The following is a 21329-nucleotide window of genomic DNA, read 5'->3' as shown; positions in this document are numbered from 1 at the left end:
TCTCCCATTCCAGAGCTTGACCATCCTCTCAGTGAAGGAATTTTCCCTGTTATCCAACTTAAACCCCTTCCCAGCACAACCTGGGGCCATTTCCCCTCGTCCTAAATGAATCCATAAAAATCCATATACGGGATGAAGTAAAAACTAAAGTCACCTCTGATGAACACAAAGCCACGGGAATGCAGTTTTTTCTCTGGAAAGCATGAAAAATATTCCTCTTTCCCACCTCCATCCCCGGTCTGGGATCACACCTACCCCTGGGAAGGGGCTCAGCAGCATCTCCCCCCTGGTCCCTGCTCAGTCTCCCACCCTCCAGCCTCACATCTTATTTATTTCCCTCGTAGGTGGAGAGCTGTGACTCAGTGGTGAATCTTGGTTTCAAGGATCACACAATACTTTACCAGCCAGTTTCAATGAACCAGAAAAAAAAATAATAAAAAAAATAATAAAAAAAAATTGGGAATTTCCCTTCTCCTTCCCATCTGTGATGACTTTGGAGAGTCTTGCTTTTGGAAAGGCTGACTGACATCCACAGCTCAGGGCTTGGAGCTGTGCAGGGTTTTGGAAATCTTCACACACACAGAAAAGGCAATTCAGCGTTTTTCTTGGCAAGTTTGCCTTGCAGGATGCCAAGTGCAAGGTAAATATCTCAGGCTTCATTCCCTCAGCACGGAGTGCCCCTCAGGGATAACATTAGCAGGAGTTTGTCAGCCCATAATACAATCTTCCTGCCAATAAACAGGAGACAAAAGGTGACACTCCAAGGTCAGTGTGTTGTGTGACAGTGAAAATGGGGGGTGAGATGGGTTTGGTTGGTTGTACTTTAATATGTAAACCAAGGGACAGCTGCTCCTGCAGTGCAATGTAATAATACATATATTACATCCCCCCTGGTGTTGTTCCTGCTGTATAAAAGCCTGCAACGGGATGGACAATCCTGGGAGCAACTGGGAAGAGACACAGGGAGGTGCTGGGCTGAACTCCCAGCCCAACTATAAAAGGATCTTTGATCTCTCCTCAGATGGCTCAGCACAAAAGCTGCTGTTCATCCTCCCCACATTCCTGCTGTCCACGCCTCCCTCCTGCCTGGAGACAACGGGGACATTTGAGGATGCTTCAGGTTTGCTTTGTTTGTGGTTGGCTGCTCCGGGAGCTTTGGGGATGACACCAGCAGTGATGCTGCTCCCTGTCCTGCACTCCCTGGCTGGCTGTCACCGAGCAGTGGGAGCTGCCCTGGGCACACTTTTGCTCTTTCTGGGCCCACTGGAAGGAGAGTTGAGATGCTCAACCCACAGGAGGGGTCTTGGGGCAGGCCAGGGCTGGGGGATTTAAAGTAAGGGAGCAACGTGGCAAAACAACCAGGGGAGGGCTCCTCGGGTCTCATTCTGCCCCCAGTTTGACTGAAGCTGGTCCCCTCATCCCTGCCAGCACCCTGCTGCCTCTGTCCCAGCCTCCACTGCCTTCCCAAGCAGCAGCAGATGCCAAACAAATGAGTCTTCCCAGCTCTCTGCAGGGTTTGGTGGTTTTTTTTTTTCCCTCTTGAGTTTCTCCCAGGCTCTGCTGGAGCGTGTGGCAGCATGTTTGGGACTGAGCTGACAGGAAATAAGCTGTCTTTTTTCCATGCTCTTGGCTGGGAAACTCCACAGCTTTGGAGCTGTATAGGCAATAATTCTGGGGTAACTCATTAGGCAGGACATGTAATCAGATGTTGCCTGTTGGTAACTAATCATCCAAAGTGTTCATTCTGACAGAACATTCACAGCATTGATGCTGCTCCTTCAGGCAGCCAAAAAGGACCAACCTCTTCATGGTAGCGTTTTCTAGAAAGAATTATTTTTATTTTTACTTCTCTCTGCCTATATTTACCTCTACCTGCACTGTTTTTTCGAATCAAATTAAGAAATCATTTGGCTGATAAACTGTCCCTGATAAAGTGACACTGTGCTGGCTGAGAGACTCCTGCAGTGCAGTCTGCACAGCACACACCACCACGAGAGGATGTGCAGAGGAATTTTCATACCAGGAGCTATAGGATTTACTTTATTTCACTGCCAAATTAGTATCACTGCTTTTATCAACACGATTGTGTGTCATGATACCTTCAAGAGCAGCAGCCAGGCTTTGTAACCCGGGCCCCTTGCAGCCCTTCGTTCCTGGCTGGAGAAGATTGCAGCCATCAAAACAAAGAAGAACCATTTTCTCTCCTGGGAACAGATCACCGAGTTCCCATTAAGGCAAAACAAAATTATGCAATGAGTCAAGGCAACAGTGCTGGGCATGTTTAGTCTTGTTTGGTGCTCTGAGCACTCACATTCCAGCAGGCAGCCTCCCCTGCAGGAGAGCAGCACGAAATGGTGGGGAGGCTCCAAAGGGCACATCCAAAACTCCCCAGGTGTGCAGGAAAAGAGAGATGAATCCTCGGGTGTGCAGGAAAAGAGAGATGAATCCTCAGGTGTGCAGGAAAAGAGAGATGAGTCCTCCCCACCCCTGTCCTGGCAGCACCTCTGTGGCCTGGGAGCTGTTTGTGACCCTGAGAGAACTCGTGTCCTCACCAGATACTGCACAAGATGACTCGAAAAATTACATAAAATCATTTATAAACACCACCGTGGCTGCCACAGGCTTCTTTCCAGTGGGTTCAGTTGAGAGGAAAACACTGGGGGATGGATTTGCTGTTATTTTTCTTGATGAGCCAGAACCTCAAGCTGCTCTGCTGTGGAAAAGAGATCTCAGAGTCAGGGGCTGAAGTTTGGCTGAAGCATTTACAAAAGGAAGGACTGAGTTCATTGAATGTGTTGAACTCCTCTAGGCACGAGGATAGAAAACACGATTCCTCTACATTATTGATAAAAATATTTTAATTAAAATAGAATAGTCTTTCTGGCAACTTCTCTGGCCCTTCCCATCCATGGGGTGCTTCTGCTCAACTGTCTATACCCTCTTTTTGCTTTTCTCTTGAGTGAAACCAAGCATTGCCTGGCTTCACTTAAACATAAAAATGTAAAAGTGTAAAATTATACTATACATGTAAATATATATATATATATATATATAGAGAGAGAGAGAGAGTATATATATATATATATATATATATATATATATAAATATATATATACTACTGCAAATCTCTGGATTTGCAGGAATATCCCTGATGGAATACACATGGAATATCACTGATGGGTTACTCAGAGGTGTGAGTGGACTCAGAGCAAACCCTGTTCCTCCAGTGCAGCATGAATTGCTCTACTGTTCCGCAATATCAAATTTTAGCCTGATTCTTAGCCAGTATTCTTCCTTGTGAGAGACTCTTATTACAAAACCAAGCCAAAAAAAAAAAAAAAAAAAAAGGAAGATCCAAAAAAAGTGAGCAGCTTAAATCCTTCAGGGCCTCAGCATTAGAATAAGGGAGTCCATTGTTTCCTATTAATGCTGCTCCAATCCTCTTAATAAAGATAACAGGCTGGCTTGGGCACATTTATAGCTACAGGTCATTCTTTCCAGCTGACACAGATAATGGTTGGACTCAGAACAATTGGTCTGATGTGGGTAGAAGCTGGTGGGCTCCTGTAAGAGAAGGAATGAGGGATGGGTGGTGTAGAGAGGAGGGTCTGAGCTGTGGCTGTTGCTGAGCAGGCAGAGGTCAGGGGGTATCTGTAATAAAAGCAATAAGCAAAGTTCAGTGGGGAAGGGGGAACTGGAGTGTTTCCGTGGATAAAGGCACTAAAGAGGGAAAAGGGGATAAAGGGGAACTCTTAAAAATAGGGAAATAAAGTGTTCCTGTTATTTTTAACTTGAGGTTCTAAGACTGAAATGTGAAAATAAGAGGGAAATGTGTTTTTGTACCTATTTACTGGTTCTCTCACCCATTTTGTATAGAGCACAGCCTATAGCAGGTATTCAATTAAATGAATGCATTAGCAGGTTTTTTTCACGGGAGTGCTTGTTTTTTTTTCAAGATTTCCTCTGGTAATTGTTGTTTATTCTTATGCCTCATCTCACTAAAGCAGTTGAGTCACCCCCCCAAGCCAGCATTGAAAAAAACTAATGTTATTTCCCTTAAAATCCTTTTTTTTTCCCCCTTTGAAAATCTCCAGTTCAGCGAGTGTGTAAAAAGGGACCCTCAGCTCTCAAATTCTTTGCCACGAAGGCATTAATGCATAGAAAGCCTCTGACCCTCTGGGGTTTGTTTCTAAATAGGGCACAGCTCAGAACATCTGAAGGTCTCTGGGGCTCACAGGAGGGAATCTCCTAATGATCTTAGTTACTTTTATACCTGCCTGAGACCAGAGTGCTCCAGTGCAGAGAGGCAACCCTGAGATCACCCAGTGAGCACAAGGAACTGGAGCAGTGAGAACTCGGGAGAGAAGGGGGGCAAGAAGAAGATAAAACACCAAGAAAGGAAGGTGAAATAACCACACGCAGAATTAACATCGAATAAAGGCACAAGGCAGCCAGAAGAAAAAGAGCAAGGAAACAGCAACTAAAGGATATTACAAGCAAAGGAATTTGGGAAGGTTTTCCTTCTTTTCCTTCTGGTTTTTGTTTTGTTTTGTTTTTTTTTTTTTTAAACCTGCAAAATGGGACAGCAGTTTACCAACGCTGAAGGGGAGCAAGGAGAGATCGACGTGGCAGAACTGCAGGAGTGGTACAAGAAGTTCGTGGTGGAATGTCCCAGTGGGACCCTCTTCATGCACGAGTTCAAGAGGTTCTTCGGGGTCCAGAACAACCAGGAGGCAGCAGAGTACGTGGAAAACATGTTCAGAGCTTTTGACAAGAACGGGGTAAGTGGTGAGGGGGTTTTTACAGTTGTTTGTGTCATAATTTGGGTGTCTTTTCCTGGGATTTGCAGGTGTTGCAGTGCAGTGCTCACCCTTCCTGACACTGAGGCATGAGGAGGAGCACAGGCTGCACTGGCCTGGGATGGACTTATCTTCTCCTAAATCTCTACCCAAATTAAGATCAGTGTCCCCTTAAAGGACTAAGGCTGGATTAAAAGGTTGAATTTTAGCAGTGTCACATTTCGAGACAGTGCTGTTGAAAGATCCTCAAACAGCCAAGGTTGCTACATGGAAAAATTATTTATCTGCTGTGATAAAGGGGGGATTACAGTGGAGGAAATTCCTGCTCAGGCTTGCTATATGAAGTGTGTTTCTGTATGTATATATATATATATAGCATTAACAGGTGGTATATAACAAAATATTGATTTTAGCTTGGCTTCCCTAAAGCAAAGGAATGCTGAACAATTCTGACATTCTGGTTTTGATTCCCTTTGCTGTATTTGTCATCAGGCACCTGGAAAAAAGTGGGCTTTCTGGTTTAGTCACAGTTCAGACATACCCAGGCTCTGCTGCCAAAGGCAGCCTAACACTGGCCTGGGATATTTTAAGTACTTAAAATAATGTCACACAGTTGCTTTTCTCATCTAGACATGGGTAAGCAATGCTTGCCAAGTGGTTCAGTTCTTTTTTTCTGAATCTTTTGATCCTATACCAGCTATGGGGTTTGTTTGTATTAATACAGGAGAAGGGGAGACAAGTCAGTCATCTCTGACAAACTGATTTCCCTCATGCTCCCTTTGAAACCAGTGGCAAAATCACAGTGAGGTGGCAACAAAAGTCAGTTTGTGAGAAAGGATCAAAAAAACCCCTATGGAATATGTGGGCAGGTCAGACTTGTCTCAGAAGCTGAAGCTGGAAAAACCCACATTCCTGGGGAAAAAAAAAAAAAAAAAGAAAAGAAAAAAGAAAGAAAGAAAGAAAAGTTCAGGTCCCAAATTTTGTTATGAAAGTCGTGCAAAGCAAACAATGTCCACAACAGATGAAGTCCCATTCCTAGTTTATAGGAGCTTTCCTAACAAGACAAACCCCCCTGTCTTTAAGGGATGCTGATATATAAAGAGCACTAAATTTAGGCAGGGAGTTTGTTTGAGTATCCTGAGGGTACCTAATCAGTTGATCAGGACCTAACGACCCAAAGGATTATTGGTAATACAATAAGAAGATGGAAACAACTTCTCAATTGTCTTTTCCTGCTCTCTGGGCAGCACAAGCAGTTGTTGCTCCCAGGGGCTGTGGAGCATTTTGGTGCCTGTGGGGAGAGGGGCTCACCCAGCCCAAAATCTCCCAGGGGTTTGCTGAGGGTGGGGAGGGCTGGGAGGTGCCAAAGGGGCCCTGGGGAGGGTGTGGATCTTTATGAGGACCATATTCTGGAGTGCCCTGAATCCCTTCAGGGTGAGGTTTTTAGGAGGATGAACATCCTGGTGTAAATCCTTTATTGGGGGTGTTCTTGCTGCCTTCTTCAGATTGGTGACATGTCCATTGTTGAATCCTTCCTCAGCTCGATCAAGATAAAACCAGACAGAAGGATGGGGGAAAGGGGTAATGGTTGGGGGTTCAGCAGTGAGGCAGCTGAGGTCATTGAGAATCTCTTCCCCAAAAAGCAAATGTCTCCTGCACTAATCCTCATCCTCAAGGCCAGGCTGGACAGTTTGGAGCAACCTGGGCTAGTGGAAGGTGTCCCTGCCCACGGCAGGGGGTGGAATGAGAATGAGCTTTAACGTCCCTTCCAACCCAAATCATTCTGTGATTCCCTGATCAGGTCATTTTGTGGGGCATTTAAATCTCTAATTTCTGCAGTTTGACAGGTGTCCCCCCCCCTTATTGCACTGCTTTGCAGGAGAATTGCTTTGCTCCTCCACTCTCACACTCCTCAGAGGGGCTTGGCTGTGCCTACTGGTGGTGCTGAGCTGGCACAAACCTTCTTTGAAGTGCCAAATAAACAGCTGTCCCACTGGAATACCTTTTTGGCCATTTCAATCCAGGTTTTCTAGAGCTTTCAAAGCAGTTTTCTATCGACCTGCACCCAGTTAAGTGTCATCCAGCTGCTGCTTTTCTGTTTCCCCAGGATAACACCATTGATTTTCTGGAATATGTGGCTGCCTTGAATCTTGTTTTGCGAGGAAAACTGGAACACAAGCTGAGGTGGACGTTCAAAGTGTATGACAAGGATGGGAATGGCTGCATAGATAAACCTGAGCTGCTGGAAATCGTTGATGTAAGTAGGCATTGCTTCATCTCTTTAAGCAATCACTGTTCTTTGGCAATGTAATGATGTGTGTGGGGCTTGTGATAATCGGGTTTCAAGGATGGTGATGGAGTGAAAATGCCTGACCTTTGGTGAAAGGGTTCTGTGCTCAGTGGTTTGGAGCCTGGTGGGGTGTCTGAGGGGTCTGTTATACCCCCTGTGGGCAGCCTGGCCCTTGCTGCTCTGTCAGGGATCCTGTCTCTCTGCTCTGCCTTTCCTTCCAACCCCTTCACACCAAGATTCATTGCACTGGAAGAGGGTTTCACCCCATGCCCCTTATAGGAGCTGTTTTCTGCCTGAGTAGCTGGTGAGAACACACTGAGAGGCACAAATTAGTACAGAAATCCATTTTTAATGGTTCCTTCCTGGGTTTCTGCAGTTCTGCACTTAGATTTGATCAGTGACTGTGTGAAGGTCTGACAAGAGGCACTTGGGTGATTCTGTGATCTGATTAGCAAGGTGGGAGCTGGTCTCTTCTCCCAGGTAGCAAATGATAGAGCAGGAGGAACTCACCTCAAGCTGCACCAGGGGAGACTTATTAGATTGGTTATTAGAAAAAACTTATTCACTGAAAGGGTTCTCCAGTGGTAAAGTCACCATCCCTGAAGGGATTTAAAAGCCATGTAGATGTGGCACTTGGGGACATGGCTGTGCTGGGCTAACAGTTGGACTGAGTGATCTTGAAGGTCTTTTCCAACCTGAACCATCCTCTGGGGCTCAGCAGACAGTCAGACACAGGGGGCCTGTGCTCTTACTTGATGTGAATACCTTGGTGCTTGTGCTGGAGCACCTCAGGTGCTGCTCCCCCTGCACAGCAGGGCCTGGGAGGCTCAGTCAGTGGTCACCACACGTTCCAGGATCTCAGGGGAAATGCAATATCAAGAACACACCAGGAATTGAACGTGTGGAAAGCAGATTTTGGCTGGGAAGCGTGAGCAGGTCGTTACCTGCAGCCCCAGGTGTGGGGGAATCGGGTCAGCCTGTCTGGGGCATATCCCATTTTAGTCTTGAGGTCAGCTAAGAACTGCAAGAACTGTGTAAGGCCACTGCTAATCCCCTCTCTGGGGTGACTTTAGACAAAACCCTTCAGCCTCAGGAGTAAAGATGACAGTGAACAGGTGGCTGTCAAGGGAGGAGTAGATAAAATCTGACCCTTTCCCGTGGCAAAGTGGAACAGAAGCTGTGGGTCAAAACACGTGCTAATACAGGCTTGATCTTGCAGCTTGGGCACAAGTTTCCTGGGAGAGACAGGGCTGGGTAAGTTCAGCTGTGCCTGGCTTTGGATGTTAGCAAAAAAATCCTAGTAGAGTCAGATGACTCTCCCATCTGTGAAACTCTCACTTTGTTCTTTGCAAAGGAACCCCGAGGTGTGACCAATACATGTGAGGAAAACAGGAGGGCAGCAGTTTCAAAGAGCAGATGAGGTAAATCTGCAGCCTGTGTGGGTGTAAGGTCAGAGGTTTCACTCCAGATCTGAAGCTGCTGAGTGGCAGAGCCTTCCAGAGAGGTCAAACCCCCAGCCTTTGAAAAAGACCTTCACAGTGTTGGGATGATAATGGAGTTCACTGCTTTTCACTTTCCAGTTCTTCTCTTAATTTGTGACCATCTTTTCAGTCTATCTACAGGCTGAAGAGGGCGTGTTGGTCGGACACGGAGGACAGGACCCCACTGCTCACCCCAGAGGAGGTTGTGGACAGGATATTTGAGTTAGTGGATGAGAATGGGGATGGTAAGTGATCAGTGGCACAAATTGCATTCATGTCTAATGAGAGGTACCTGTGCTGGCCAGGCTGGCTCTGATTGTGGCTCTCCAGAAATCCCTTGGGACTATTGTGTTACTCAGACACCCCGGGTTTGGTTCTGCTCTGTTTGATAGAATCAAAAGTAACTTGGTGGAGGAGGGTGATATAATTATTGCTATTTTAACATAAAATACAGAGGAGTCACTGTTCTGTGTGGATTTTGATGCCACACAGATCTCATTCTCTGAAAGCCCCAAGAGCCAGAGGGCAGGTCCCGGTCCCAGCACAAATAACCTGAATAAAGACAATGGTTCCAAACTGGGGCTTGCAGGATCAGACTTGCAATCCTGGAGGAGCCTGGGGGAGCTACTGAGACATTTCATGTCTCCTGTTCTGATGGGGCAGGTGAATGCACTGGCCACAGCCTGTGGTTTGTCTTTTAGAGCCCTGGCCTGAACCAGGTGGGGGAATGAAGTAGGCTCTTGTCTGATTAGCATATTATCTGGAACACAGATGGTATTTGCTTCCTGCCTTCTTCTTCTTCTCTTATCTCTCCCCTTCTGACTCTGCATCGTGTGACCCCCTCATCTCATCCACAGGGCAGTTGTCTCTTGATGAGTTCATTGACGGAGCCAGGAAAGACAAGTGGGTGATGAAGATGTTGCAGATGGATGTGAACCCCGGGGGTTGGATCACTGAGCAGAGGAGAAAGAGTGCTGCACTTTGAGAAAATTCAGCTTTGGTACAGCTGAAAGCGTGATGCTGACTCCAAGTGTGACTCTTCCTCTAGGGTGGTAGGGACTTTCCCTTGTAATCCAATCTCAGCATCCAGATGAAAACTTGGATGGTTTAAGAAGCCATATCTCGACCTAAAACCCATGTGCTGCTGGTACCCAGAGACTATTTTTGGCCCATGAATAAGTCTTTCTGTGTACACAGTACTGTGTTTGCCAGCTCTGGTTTTTGGTTACACCCCAAGGAACAAACTTTTTTTTTTGTGGCTTCCTGCAGCAGATCCTGAGCAGGGTTTTAGTCTGAGGACAGACAGGATGGGGAGGTAAGAAAGCCAGGCAGTGGTCCTGGTGTTTGCATCACTCAGAGATATGACACATCAAACCACCAGTGGCACCAACAGAGGGGCTCTGGCAGGTGTCAGACGTCCAGGATGTCTGGGTGTGTATTTTGTAGCCTATAATGTCAAATTAGTGAAGACCAGCAGATTGCTGAGTCCAAAAATGAGAATTGGACTAGAGCAGTCGCCAAGGCACCACACAGAGCTGAGGGAAACAATGCATGGGCTGGAGAGGGGGAGCAGTAACTCCTTCCCCTCCCTCCTGTGCACCAGAGTCTGCTCCTTCTGCCTGTCCAGAGGGTCTCTGAGGGGCTGGATAAATGTTCTTCTAAACACTGAGCAGCACAGGAATTGCTCCTCTTCAGGGCCCCATTTAGAGGACAGAAGGGCACAAGTGGGACTGGGCTCCTTTTGAGCCCCTGGTTTTTAGGGAATCATCACTCTGGAACAGCTTCTGCTCTGTGAAGGGTGGGTGAGCTCCAGGGGCTCCAGGGCTTTCACTGCACTGGGGAAAGTTTTGTGTGGAAGCAGAGATAAAGGGGAGAGCAGAGTTTTGGTTGGCAGTGTCTCTGCAGTGAGAGGGTTTGTGCTGCTTTATTGGCAGGACCACCCAATCCTAAATCACAGGATGCTTTGGGGTGGAAGGGACCTTAAAACTCCTCCAGTTCCAACCCCCTGCCACGGGCAGGGATGCCACTCACTAGATCAGGTTTCTCCAAGCCTTGTCCAGCCTGGCCTTGAAAAGAATAGAAAAAGTGACAAAAATCCGAGTTATGAAGCAGTACAGTGGTTTTACACTGGACTTAATTTAGCCACAGATACAAAATTCACACACGTTGCAGGCTGAGCTCTGCTCTTCTAACCCATATTTCTACATGTATGTATGTGGAAAAAGAGTTTGGGTTGAATCAATATTTTGGGTCATCTTTATTGGATTTACTGGCTCATTTACAAGAAAAAACTAATCAGGAAAAAATAACATGAGTTTGCCTGTTTTATTTTAATTTTCCCCTGGGGTCAGTGGACCAGGTCATACCAATGAAACGATTTACAACCCCTTTTTTGTGGCCTTTAATTAGGAGTGTACTATCTGTCATTAGTTGATTAGTTTGCTGGTTTGTGGTCTTGTCAGTTTAGCCAGTGTTTAAATTCAGGGACACGAGGAAGTGTTCAGGATAAGGCACAATCAGTGCTAGAGTTCAAATCATAGAGATTTCCACTTCAAAATAGCCTTTCTAAGAGTTCTCTGTAAATACACACTAGTCTGTGCTGTGCTTACTTATCAGAGCTGATTAGACTCCTGGTTTGTGCTGCTCTTTCAGGCCCTTTCAAGTCAATAGTTTATCAGCCAAAGATCTGACAGAAAAATCTCGCTTCTGACTCGAGAGCCTGCGTGAAAACATTCACTTCTGTGAAATGTGAATGAAAACATTCGACTTGTGGAGAAATGTTTTCATTAGAGGATACAAATCTCTAATTCCTTGAATTTCAGCATCTCAACTGACGTAACAAACTCTGCTTCTTGCACAGTTTTGCAGTGGCTGTTTAGTTACTGTAGTTGCACGTTGCTGGTTGACTTCAACGCTTTAAATTCTCTAATTCTGCTCAGCCCCAGGCACTGAAGGGGCTGTTTGGTGGGCTCGTGCCAGCACTCCTCTCCTGGGGTGCAGAGGGCACCCAGCACTGAGCACGTGTACAGCTGTGGGGTAGGAATTTTGTAACACACGACTTGAATAAAGAAATATTTATTAAAACCCTTTGTTTCGTACCATTTCTTTCTTTTACTGAGCATGGAAGTGAAGACCTGTGTAAGCACCCAAGCCTCTGAGTGAAACTGTAGCCTGTGAGGCTGAAATATTGAATTTAGGGGAGGTGTTGGTGTGAGAGCTGGGTAAGACAGAGATAAGGCAGAGATGACGACGCTGCTGCAGAGGCAGAGCAGGGAATGAGTCTCCTCTGTTTAACTTTCATGTGATGACAGCAAAAAGCACAACGATGTGAGTAAAAAAATGATATTTCTCCATGGAATTTGAAATGGGTGCTTAAAATAAAGTGAGCTGCCAGTGCTGCAGATGCCCCCACTGTGACCCTGCCAGGGCTGAAGCAGGAACCCTGAGGAATTTAGGGCTCAGGAGCTGGATGTTTCCACCTCCTCTGGCCTGGGCAGATCTGGGATGGACACAGTGGGTACAGTTGTGTCAGTGCTGGCATAAGCCAGTGGAAAATTGTCCCTCTTCCTGATTGTGTAATCTTTTGTCAAGGAATCACAGGCTGCTTTGGTCTTAGTCCTATTTTTAAATCCATAGGTATAAACACCCTGATCTCTTCCCAAACTCAACTCAACGTTTGCAGCAAGCTGTTGATGTCAGGCATTCTGCATAATCCGTTTTCCAGACTTACAGCCCGGCTAGAATTGGATTTGGCTGATCGGATTTCTTTCGGGGCTAAATTTGGCAACGGGCTGGCTTGGAAAAGGCAAATGCCATGTGATTTTTCTGGGCTACCATCTGCTCCCAATGCTTGATGACCCTGAAGTTGGGCAGGATTCAAGGTGGAACAGTCAGGTTAGAAAGCTGGAAGATGCATTCCTGGAGAAACTGCTGAGCAGCAGAAATAAAAGGCTGAGAGGGAAAGAGGATCACTGCACCCAGCTCTGTGCTTAGGCAGGCTCTGGGTCCCTAAAATGATGTTCAGAGAGGGGAGGCTCATCCCTGGGCAGCTGGGGCTCAGTGGCTGCCCAGAGGGAAGGTTCGTGTCCAGGTCATTCCCAAAGCACCTGTGTGCAGCTCTGCCACTATGGAAAAATTCCTTAAAATTAATTTCTTTCTTTCTTTTCTTCCTTCCTTCCTTTCTTCCTTCCTTCCTTTCTTTCTTTCTTTCTTTTTTCTTTCTCTCTTTCTCTCTTTCTTTCTCTCTCTTTCTTTCTTTCTTTCTTTCTTTCTTTTTTTCCTTCCTTCCTTCCTTCCTTCCTTCCTTCCTCTTTCTTTCTCTCTTTCTCCCTTTCTTTCTCTTCTCTTCTCTTCTCTTCTCTTCTCTTCTCTTCTCTTCTCTTCTCTTCTCTTCTCTTCTCTTCTCTTCTCTTCTCTCTCTTCTCCCTTCCTTTCCTTTCCCTACTATCCTCCCTTCTCATTTCCTTTCTCTTCTTTCTATTCTTCCTTTTTTTCAAAGGAAAAAGCCCCTCAGAACTTTAGGCAGTATCTCAAACGCATCGCCCTCAAACATCCTGTATTTAAGGCAGCCTGCTGGTGTTCTGGGATCAGGGCTGTGCTGCAGGAACACGGGATCAGCGATGTGCAGTGGAAAAAAGGACCTTTGGAAGTCTGGGAGTGAGTTTTGTGCCATTTCTTTGCCTTTCGGGTCTCCCTCCCCACCTCTCGGGGATACACAGGGGGATGTTTCTGCCGTTTCAGCTCATCATCGCCTTTCCCTCTGATTTTGGGATGGGTCGGGCCCATCCCGGCGGATTCCCGGGATTCCCGATGGAGCCGGCAGGGGGCGCTGCCGGACACGGGAGCGGGACCTCGGGGAGTGTCCAAAGGGCTCCCAAAAAACGGGGACCGGGAGGGTTTGCTCGGGCAGGCAGGGACAGGACAGGCGGGAATGGCTGCGAACTGACACGGGAGAGACTCCGAGGAGATATCAGGGAGGAATTCTTTACTGTCCACTGGCATGGGCTGCCCCGGGAGCTGCCCCATCCCTGGGAGTGTCCAAGGCCAGGTTGGACGGGGCTTGGAGCAACCTGGAATAGTGGAAGGTGTTTTTCAAGCATTGCAAGGGGCTGCCCAGGGAGGTGGTGGAGTCCCCATCCCTGGAGGTGTCCAAGGAAAGCCTGGATGTGGCACTCAGAGCTCTGGGCTGGGGGACAAGGTGGGCATCGGGCACAGGGTGGAGTTGATGATCCCAGACATCTTTTCCAACCTTAATGATTCCATCATTCTGTGCCCACCTCATCGCAGGGGAGTTGGACTAGGTGACCTTTAAACGTCCCTTCCAACCCAAACTGTTCTAGAACTCTATAATTTCAGTGCAGCTACAGCTCTTCTGAACAAACCTGGCTCCAGGGGCTGGTCCCAGGTCACCCCAAAGCAGAGGCAGAGCTGGGACCTGGGGTCAAACCTGCAGTGTGGCCGTGCAGCCTCCCAGGCCCATCCCTCCCCAAAAATCCTCCCCCACACTCCCCAGGGAGGCTGTGCTGCCTCCCAGCACCAGGGATATTGTCACAGGGGTGAGCAATGTGCCCGTGGCACCTCAACAGCCACCACTATTTGGAAATAAATTAATTATGCATGAGCTGGGGCCAGGAGAGTCACAACATTAGTTTCTAATTATTTCTTATTTGCTTTCTTAGAGGCTGAAAAAACATCCTTTGGAACAGAGACACTGAGGTTTGAAAGGTGTCTTTGGCCTGCTGGCAGTCCTGACACAGCCTTTTTAGAATAACTTTGTCTTTATAAATAGAATTTGGGCTTGTCAGAGCTGCTTTTTGGGTGCAGAGGAGGGGCTGAAGGAAGCACAAGAGGCACTGGAGCTCAGCTCAGCTCCCTCCTTGTGCTGTAAAGCCAAAGTGCTGTGTAAGTTTTGTGCTGGTCATTTGTGGGGGAGTTAATTGTGCTGCAAGAAGGAGTGTTACACACTGAGTAAACAGCTCAGCCCACCTTTAATAACCAGTTGCAGCTTCTCTCTCTTGCACTGGTGTGAGTGGACAGGTTGGCCCATCAAAGGGTTCCTTTCCATGGTGTGTTTCTGTGCCTGACAACAACCCCAGAGCCTGAACCTGCTGCTCTGTTTGGGTGGGAAACAGGCCAGGAGGGAGTTGTGGGGCTGCAACGAAAGGAGGAAAACAGGATGTGCCTGAAAATGTGGGTGGGTAAAGCAGAGCTCTGGAAGAAACAGTTGTAGGACTACCCAGGGGGTGGTAGTTTTACTAAAGGTTTTACTAAGGGTTTTACTAAAGGTAAAACTGCCTGACTTGATGCAGGTGAGGTACAGAAGAGCAGGCAGCACCCATGGGATGCAAGAACCTGGGAGCAGCTCCTTTTCTACATTGATCCTGAAGAAATCAGACCTCTCCCCACAGCTTGTGCCTGTTCTTGTAAAAGAACTATTTTAATAAAGTCAAAACAAAGGGTTTTGCACTTGCATGAGCCAGTTAATCTGTCCCGCTGGAAACAGAAGGATTGATTGAAAGACAGGAGAAGCCCAACCTGGAATAATGTTGTAAAGCATCTTTATTAGTTCACTACAAGACTGGAAGTACAAAAGCTTCCAGGCAAAGCACTGCCCAGTGGACAAGACGCACAGGAATAACGCTCAGGAAGTTGCGAACACCCAGTGCTAAATAACAAGACTTTCAGCTGGGCAAGAAACCCTTCCTGGTGTCCTGTATTGCCTCACCATGCCTGAAACTTGCTCCCATCAGACGGGGAAGCTCCTCTCCAGGAGCAGCCGAGGCTCAGCCCCGGCTCAGGGACGGGGGGTGGGCTGGGGCGAGGCCGCGGCTCCCGCAGCCACCCTTGTGCGTGTGCGGGGTCCTGGGGGCAGCCCCTGCTCGTGGCACGAGGCTGCTGGGCCCCAGGGTGCTCTGAGAAGGGGTTTTTTTACTCCGGGGGGGACTGTGTGTGATCCCATGTCGGAGGTGATGGGACCCGGGCTCGGGTACTCGCGGATGCTCGTGGCGCGGGCGCTGCGCTCGCCCGCCTCTAGCAGCTCACCCACCCCTCCAAAATGCGCGCAGGCTTTGGAGTTAAAACCACCTTGATGCTCAAGTCTAACTCACAGGGCAGTTTGATTTTGCTGTCCAGGGTGGTAAAACGTGCAGGAATATTCCTACAAATGTGCAAAGCTTCTCCTTCTCAGGTTACTGCTGTTGCAGTACTTACGTCTGGTTCTACTTGCCTGGAAGTACTTATTACTTCCAGATACTTCAAGGAGAAAAATGCCCTTAAAGTCCAGGTGGTTGTTAAAAAAAGGCACCATTCGATGTTTTTAATGCTTTTAAACAAAGAAAAGCCACTGCATTCACCCCTCCCCTTTTTCTAGCTCGTAAATGTTTTTACCTTACATTATCACTAATCATTGCTAATAATAAATCAAAGAACAGGTGACCAAAAATGGTGACTGCTTGCTCTGGAAGTATAAACGGGAGGGGAAGGTTTAGTTTTGCTTTTCTAGGACCCCTCTCACTGGGGCCAAGTGCAGGGCAGCCCTGGGGTTTGTCCCCTGCCAAGGCTGCAGAGGCTGGTGTTGGCCACAGCCTAAATTTTGAGGCGCTGTCTGTGTGTTCTCAGGCTGCACAACCTCGTGCTGCTCCCCCGCCTGGGGAGGTGACATTGTCCCCCCCACTCTGCTCGACAGCAACATCCAGAGGGCCCTGCACAGCTCAGGGCTCGTGGCAATCCGGGGTGGGGGGGTGTGTTTTCCATGTGTCCACATCCCCTCCTTGCAGCAGCTTTTCCTCTAGCGCCGGGCAGGGCCCCCCGGCTCCCCCAAACCGTCTGCCGGGGGAGCAGCACCTTCAGAGCAGGTCCTGGTCCCTGCACTAACAGGGTAGCCTGTGGCCACACTGGCACTGGGACAGTTCTCCAGCTCCCACAACCACGACACGAGTTAATAATGCAAGGGGGGAAAAGTGGAGGCGCAGGGAGAGCGTCCCAGGGGGTTACTTGTCAGCCGCCGCCTCCTCCAGCTCGTGCGGGTTCTTCCCGTCGTTCTGGATCAACCGGACGATGTGTGTCAGGTCCAGGCTGCGGGTGAGGATGTCCAGCAGCATTTCATCCTTCTGCACGCCCTCCATGAACTCTTCCAGGGACAGCTCACCTGCGGGAGCACGTTCAGGAAGGGGCTGTCAGGTCCTGCAGCCTCTCTGGCGGTGTCTCAGCAGCCCCCCCCCAGGAGTTGTACAGACTCTAAGTTTGGGGTCTTAAATATGTGAGTTGTGCACCCCAAACCCCGCCACAGATCCCCACCCTGCCAGTAGGACAAGGGGCAGTTTGCAGTGTCCCCTTGGGCCAGCTACAGCCCACAGAGGGCACAGGGAGCTCAACCTTCACAGAGAGCCACCCTCTGCCAGCTCTCCCCATATCCTGGTGTTTTGGGATGCCCAGCACCTGGAATTGCTCTGGCAGGTAAGGGGGAAGGTGGGAGCATTGGAATTGCTTAGGGAAGTCCCTCACCATCTCCATTTATATCGATTTTGTCGAACACCATGTCTGTGAACTCCTCAGCCGACATCGTTTCGTTGCAGCGGTTGATGGCTCGGATGGCCTGGAGGGAAGGAAGGACACAAGGGAATTACTGAGTGCTCTGCAGGTTGTGTATCCATCAGCACAAGTGGCCAAGGGACCTGAGACACCAGAGACCATGAGAGGCTAAACTATTTTGCAGGCGGTTAGGTTTTGAAAGCAATAAGTCTTGTCTAAAAAAACCTGGAGTTTAAAATCACTTCCAAAGGCAGCCAATGCTTTACAAGATTTAGTGGCCATGCTGGGATAAACCAGGAGCTGCTCACCTCTGAAAACCCTTAGATTAAATTCAAGTGCTTATCTCAGTCCAAGTTTCAGTGGATGGGGTTAAACAGCCAGGAGAAGACCAGGGGCTGCTGTGTGTCAGAGTGTGCAGGTGCCATGGGAGGTGTGGGATGTTGGAGTCAGGTCCACCAGAGAGGACTGGCAGAGGACAAGCAGCAGGTTTGGCCAGTGCCTACTAATTTACCATGGAATTAGCTGGGTTGGAATGTTCCTCTTACAACCTCTCTGTCTACCTGCCTGTAATGACCACCTGTGATAGAAATGGAAAGGCTGAGCCCACTCACTTTGATGATGTTCAGCAGCTCTCCCCGGTCAATGCAGCCGTTCCCGTCCACATCATAGAGCTTGAAGTACCACCGAAGCTTCTGGTCCACCTTCCCTTTCAGGACCAGGCTCAGAGCTGCCACATATTCCATAAAATCGATGTAGCCATCCTGAAAGCAGAAGGTTAGAATCTAAGATGAGATTAAAAGCAGAGAGTCAGGCAGTGTGTGATTTTCCTGGTCACTTCTGGAGGTCCCTGCTGGAACTGGTCCCCACTGGTGGCCTCCACCTTGAGACAGGGGCTTGGGGAGCACAGCAGAGGGCAGGGGGGTGTGGGTCCCCTGCATGCCCAGTGGTTAAAACCAAGGCTCCATGTTAATCTGTGCAGAGCCATTACAGAATTAGAGAATCACTGAAGTTAGAAAAGGCCTCCAAGATCATCAAATCCAACCTCAGACCGTTATTTGCTGGGAAGGAATGAACTCGGTGGGTGTTCCTGGCTTGGGCACTAAGGAAGCCTCCAAAGCCTGTGCTCAGGGAATCTCTTTATGCAAAGCAGTGGTAATTCAGAGGTCAAAGAGGCACAGGTTTATGCAGATGAGTCCTGATGGATTACACAACCTCGTCCTGCCTGCACACACTTACAGCTCTTTCCTGCTGCAAGGGGGTCTTGGATGAAAAAATCCCAGAGAGGAATAACATGAGGAGTCACCCCAGCATGGTGGTGACATGTGGGCCTAGGTGCTGCTCTGTCCCTGTGCCATTTCTGTATTTGCTTCACGTTTGGTCACGTCAAAAGCTCAAACACTTTTATCTTTGACTTTCCTCCGAGGTGTTTGCCCACCTCCAGCTCCTGCCATGGCATCAGGAGACCTTCAGCTGGACCCACAGAGGGCTCGCTCCCAGGGCTGTAGATCACTGCAGAGCTGCTGGGATGAGCTCCCAGGCCACCAGCCTGCCTCCAGACACTGCCCATGATGTTCACAGCTCCTGTAAGCTTTGCTGAAGTGCCTCCTGCCCACCACAGAGCATTGCCATGGCCCTTGGAAGGAAAATGGCACGTGGGACGTGGCATGCACCTCCCTGGAAGTGCTCAAAAGGATGTGGCACCTGGGGATGTGGGTGAACATGGAGGAGCTGGGTGAAGGCTTGCACTTGATAATCTTAGAGAGGTCTTTTCCAAGCCTAATGATTCCATGATTCTGTACTACCAACCAGGGACAAGCCATTAGAGCATAAGCCAGGGTTTTGTCAATGAACAAAGCCAGGGCTCCGCCGGCCGGTTCAGGAGGAGATCATCTGCTTTATCCCACTGCTGCAGGAGCCAGATTAGGTATAAATAGCTGCTAAGCCCCATTCCCAGCAGGATTTCTAGTGCATCAATTCCCTTTTCAGGCATTCATTGAAACATGGGGCAGTGAGCAAGGTAAAGGCCAAGGCTCAAGCAAACACCTGAAGGATTTGGGGCCTGATTTGCATTTTTTTCAATGGGATTAAGGCCATTAAAGCCTTTGAGTTGCAATAAAACATATTCCTCATCTCACAGGAGGTGCAATTTCAAATCATTTGCAAGTAAAGGAGGATGTTGTTTCCTCTCAGAGACTCAGCATCCAGCTGCTCTTCTGGCAGCACTCCCAAACATGTCCAGGTGCTCCAGGACTGCCCCGTTCTGGGGGTCCAGCACAGCAACAGCCCGAGGAGCAAAGCCTCCCTCCCCACAGGGAACAGAGGACCTGAGCTCCTTATCACAGGGGACAGAGCACATAGCAAAAAAAAAAATCAATGAAACTAATCCATTTATAATTTAAAGCAATGCAAAACAGAGCCGATCTGTTCTGTAAACTGTGGCTCGTGGCTTGGGAACTCGCTGTCTCTGCGTGAATGCAGCCCTTGTTCTCACACCACTTGTTCCTTACTGTCACAACATTTGATACTTAAGGATTAAAGGGCACTTCATTTTAAAGGGATCACAGCCTGCCAGATAAAACCCCACTGTTTTAATCACTTAAAACCAAAAGGAAAATATCAGCTCTGGGAGAAGTCTGCTTTCTCACAGAACAGGCAGCGGGTGAAGGGGTTTTTTGCTGGCATTTTTCACCTCCCAGAACTGATTTTGCAATTTATGAGGCCACAGAAAATCAGGCTGTGCATACTCGGGACATTTTCAATATCACACACACCCAAACACACTGCGGGGGATCACAGGGAGCAGAGCACAGCCCATCCCAGCGCAGCTGAGCGGGAAGGACAATATTTACCTTGTTGAAGTCAAACGTCTCAAACATTTGCTCAACGTATTTGTTCGCTGAAGGACTCAGGTTTTTCAAGCCAAAAAACTGTTTGAACTCGTAGAGGGTGAGCTGGCCAGAAGGACACTCTGTCATGAACTTCTTATACCACTGGTGGCACTCGGTGGTGCTGAGCTCCTCCACGGTTTTCCCGTCCATGTTCCCCATCTCCACACCAAGCACTGGTGGCTTTGCAGCCAAAAAAAAAAAAAAAAGGAGGTTTTATGAAGCCTGAGAATAAAAATTCTCAAAGTTCTGCTTCTTGCCTTCAAAGTCCAGATGCTCCCAGCACTCTGCAGGGGTCACAGTGTCAGGGAGAACCAGCTGCCTGGTGCAAGGGCTGTACCAATTCCGTGGTGGATGCAGAAGACACGTCCTCCCGGGAAAACTCAAAAGCACAAAACCCTCTTTGGGCAAGAGGGTGACATTTAAGTACCCAGCAAATCCCTGCCCAGCCAATGAGGCTCAGGGGGGTGACGGGCTCCTGCCAGGCATTAAGAGTTCAGGGTTAAAATAGAAAAGAGGTAAAATGGGGAAGTCTTGCAGATTACAGGCCCAACAGGAGATTAGGAGGTGGAATTTTCTCCTTGATGATCTAATCTCTTAATCCACTTCATTTATCACTGGGGGGGTGGGGGGCGGACATCACATGAAAAATAAGTTTTACACCAAAATCAGAGTAAGAAGAAAGAAAGAAAACCACTCAGAATTCTCTCTCAGAATACTGCCTTTTTGGTTTCCCTTCAGCTTGATCTGCCAGAGGATTCCAAACAGGGCTCTAGAGCCTGAAATTCAGGGAGGGGGAAGTACCACGTGAGCTCCTAGAAGAGATGCTTCTGAGGGTAAATTTGGTGTGCTGAGATAAATATAGAAACATAATTGCTTTAAATGGTAAAGCTTTAAGTGCTTTCATTGCCAGCACCAGGAAGGTGAAGGTGCCTCTCCCCCCCCAGCTGCAGAGTCCCAGTGTTCAGTCTCCCTGGTCCTCATAATTGGGTGTTTTCTCCTCAGAATTGTCCCACACTCTGCTCACCCCGGGAGTGTGTCCTGGTTGGTGCATTACCAGAACTTGGCTGACACCAGTGGAGTTAAATGCAGCTCCAGTTTTCATTTGTGATGAATTACCACGAAAAAATTCTCTGTGTAAATATGAGTAAAAACAACCCAGAGGAGAAGGATGGGGGGACAAAATACATCCTCAGAACACAGCACGAGCCAAATCCTCCACTAGGACATGACTGCTGGGTCTCTGCCCACAGGGAGTTCATCCCATAACACACATTTTTTTATATCTAGCAAGTTTAAAGACTTATCTGATGACTAAAAGAGCCCAACTCTTGCGTGGTTCAGA

The 21329-nt window shown here is 48.2% G+C and overlaps 2 protein-coding genes and 2 long non-coding RNA genes across 4 annotated transcripts in view; 3 read left to right on the top strand and 1 right to left on the bottom strand.

Moving 5' to 3' along the window:
• Nucleotides 1–431, top strand: part of LOC108500500 — a 3396-nt gene extending 2965 nt beyond the window's left edge. Inside the window, exon 2 of the long non-coding RNA XR_001875864.1 lies at nucleotides 345–431. This is a non-coding gene — a long non-coding RNA (uncharacterized LOC108500500). The remainder of the gene's footprint in view (nucleotides 1–344) is intronic.
• Nucleotides 432–553: 122 nt separating this feature from the next.
• Nucleotides 554–4572, top strand: LOC108500418. Its single transcript, XR_001875847.1, has 3 exons — nucleotides 554–640; nucleotides 1022–1120; nucleotides 4288–4572. It is a non-coding gene; the product is annotated as an uncharacterized LOC108500418 (long non-coding RNA).
• Nucleotides 4573–11527, top strand: GUCA1B (guanylate cyclase activator 1B). The gene is made up of 4 exons (XM_017821322.1): nucleotides 4573–4781; nucleotides 6907–7056; nucleotides 8701–8815; nucleotides 9428–11527. Exons 1-4 carry the CDS (start codon nucleotides 4578–4580, stop codon nucleotides 9553–9555), a joined length of 597 nt encoding a protein of 198 aa, XP_017676811.1. The 5' UTR covers nucleotides 4573–4577; the 3' UTR covers nucleotides 9556–11527.
• A 4853-nt stretch (nucleotides 11528–16380) lies between these two features.
• On the bottom strand, nucleotides 16381–20146 carry GUCA1A (guanylate cyclase activator 1A). The gene is made up of 4 exons (XM_017821340.1): nucleotides 19949–20146; nucleotides 17711–17860; nucleotides 17073–17163; nucleotides 16381–16716 (listed from the first exon to the last, which is right to left on the bottom strand). The coding sequence occupies exons 1-4, from the start codon at nucleotides 20144–20146 to the stop codon at nucleotides 16559–16561; spliced, it is 597 nt and encodes a 198-aa protein (XP_017676829.1). The 3' UTR covers nucleotides 16381–16558.
• Nucleotides 20147–21329: the final 1183 nt, after the last annotated feature.

Source organism: Lepidothrix coronata, unplaced genomic scaffold (assembly GCF_001604755.1).
Source record: "Lepidothrix coronata isolate B3197 unplaced genomic scaffold, Lepidothrix_coronata-1.0 Scaffold90, whole genome shotgun sequence".
Classification (NCBI taxonomy): Eukaryota; Metazoa; Chordata; class Aves; order Passeriformes; family Pipridae; genus Lepidothrix; species Lepidothrix coronata.
Note: the sequence above shows the minus strand (reverse complement) of the source record. Positions and strands in the feature narration are given on the sequence as shown.

Bases quoted from the DNA above. Each gene is read 5' to 3' on its own strand.
- GUCA1B (XM_017821322.1), top strand. From the start codon at position 4,578: ATGGGACAGCAGTTTACCAACGCTGAAGGGGAGCAAGGAGAGATCGAC. The intron at 4,782-6,906 runs GTAAGTGGTGAG...CTGTTTCCCCAG, and splicing joins GAGCTTTTGACAAGAACGGG to GATAACACCATTGATTTTCT. The intron at 7,057-8,700 runs GTAAGTAGGCAT...CCATCTTTTCAG, and splicing joins AGCTGCTGGAAATCGTTGAT to TCTATCTACAGGCTGAAGAG.
- GUCA1A (XM_017821340.1), bottom strand. From the start codon at position 20,146: ATGGGGAACATGGACGGGAAAACCGTGGAGGAGCTCAGCACCACCGAG. The intron at 17,861-19,948 runs GTAAATATTGTC...TTCTGCTTTCAG, and splicing joins AGACGTTTGACTTCAACAAG to GATGGCTACATCGATTTTAT. The intron at 17,164-17,710 runs GTGAGTGGGCTC...CCTTCCCTCCAG, and splicing joins AGCTGCTGAACATCATCAAA to GCCATCCGAGCCATCAACCG.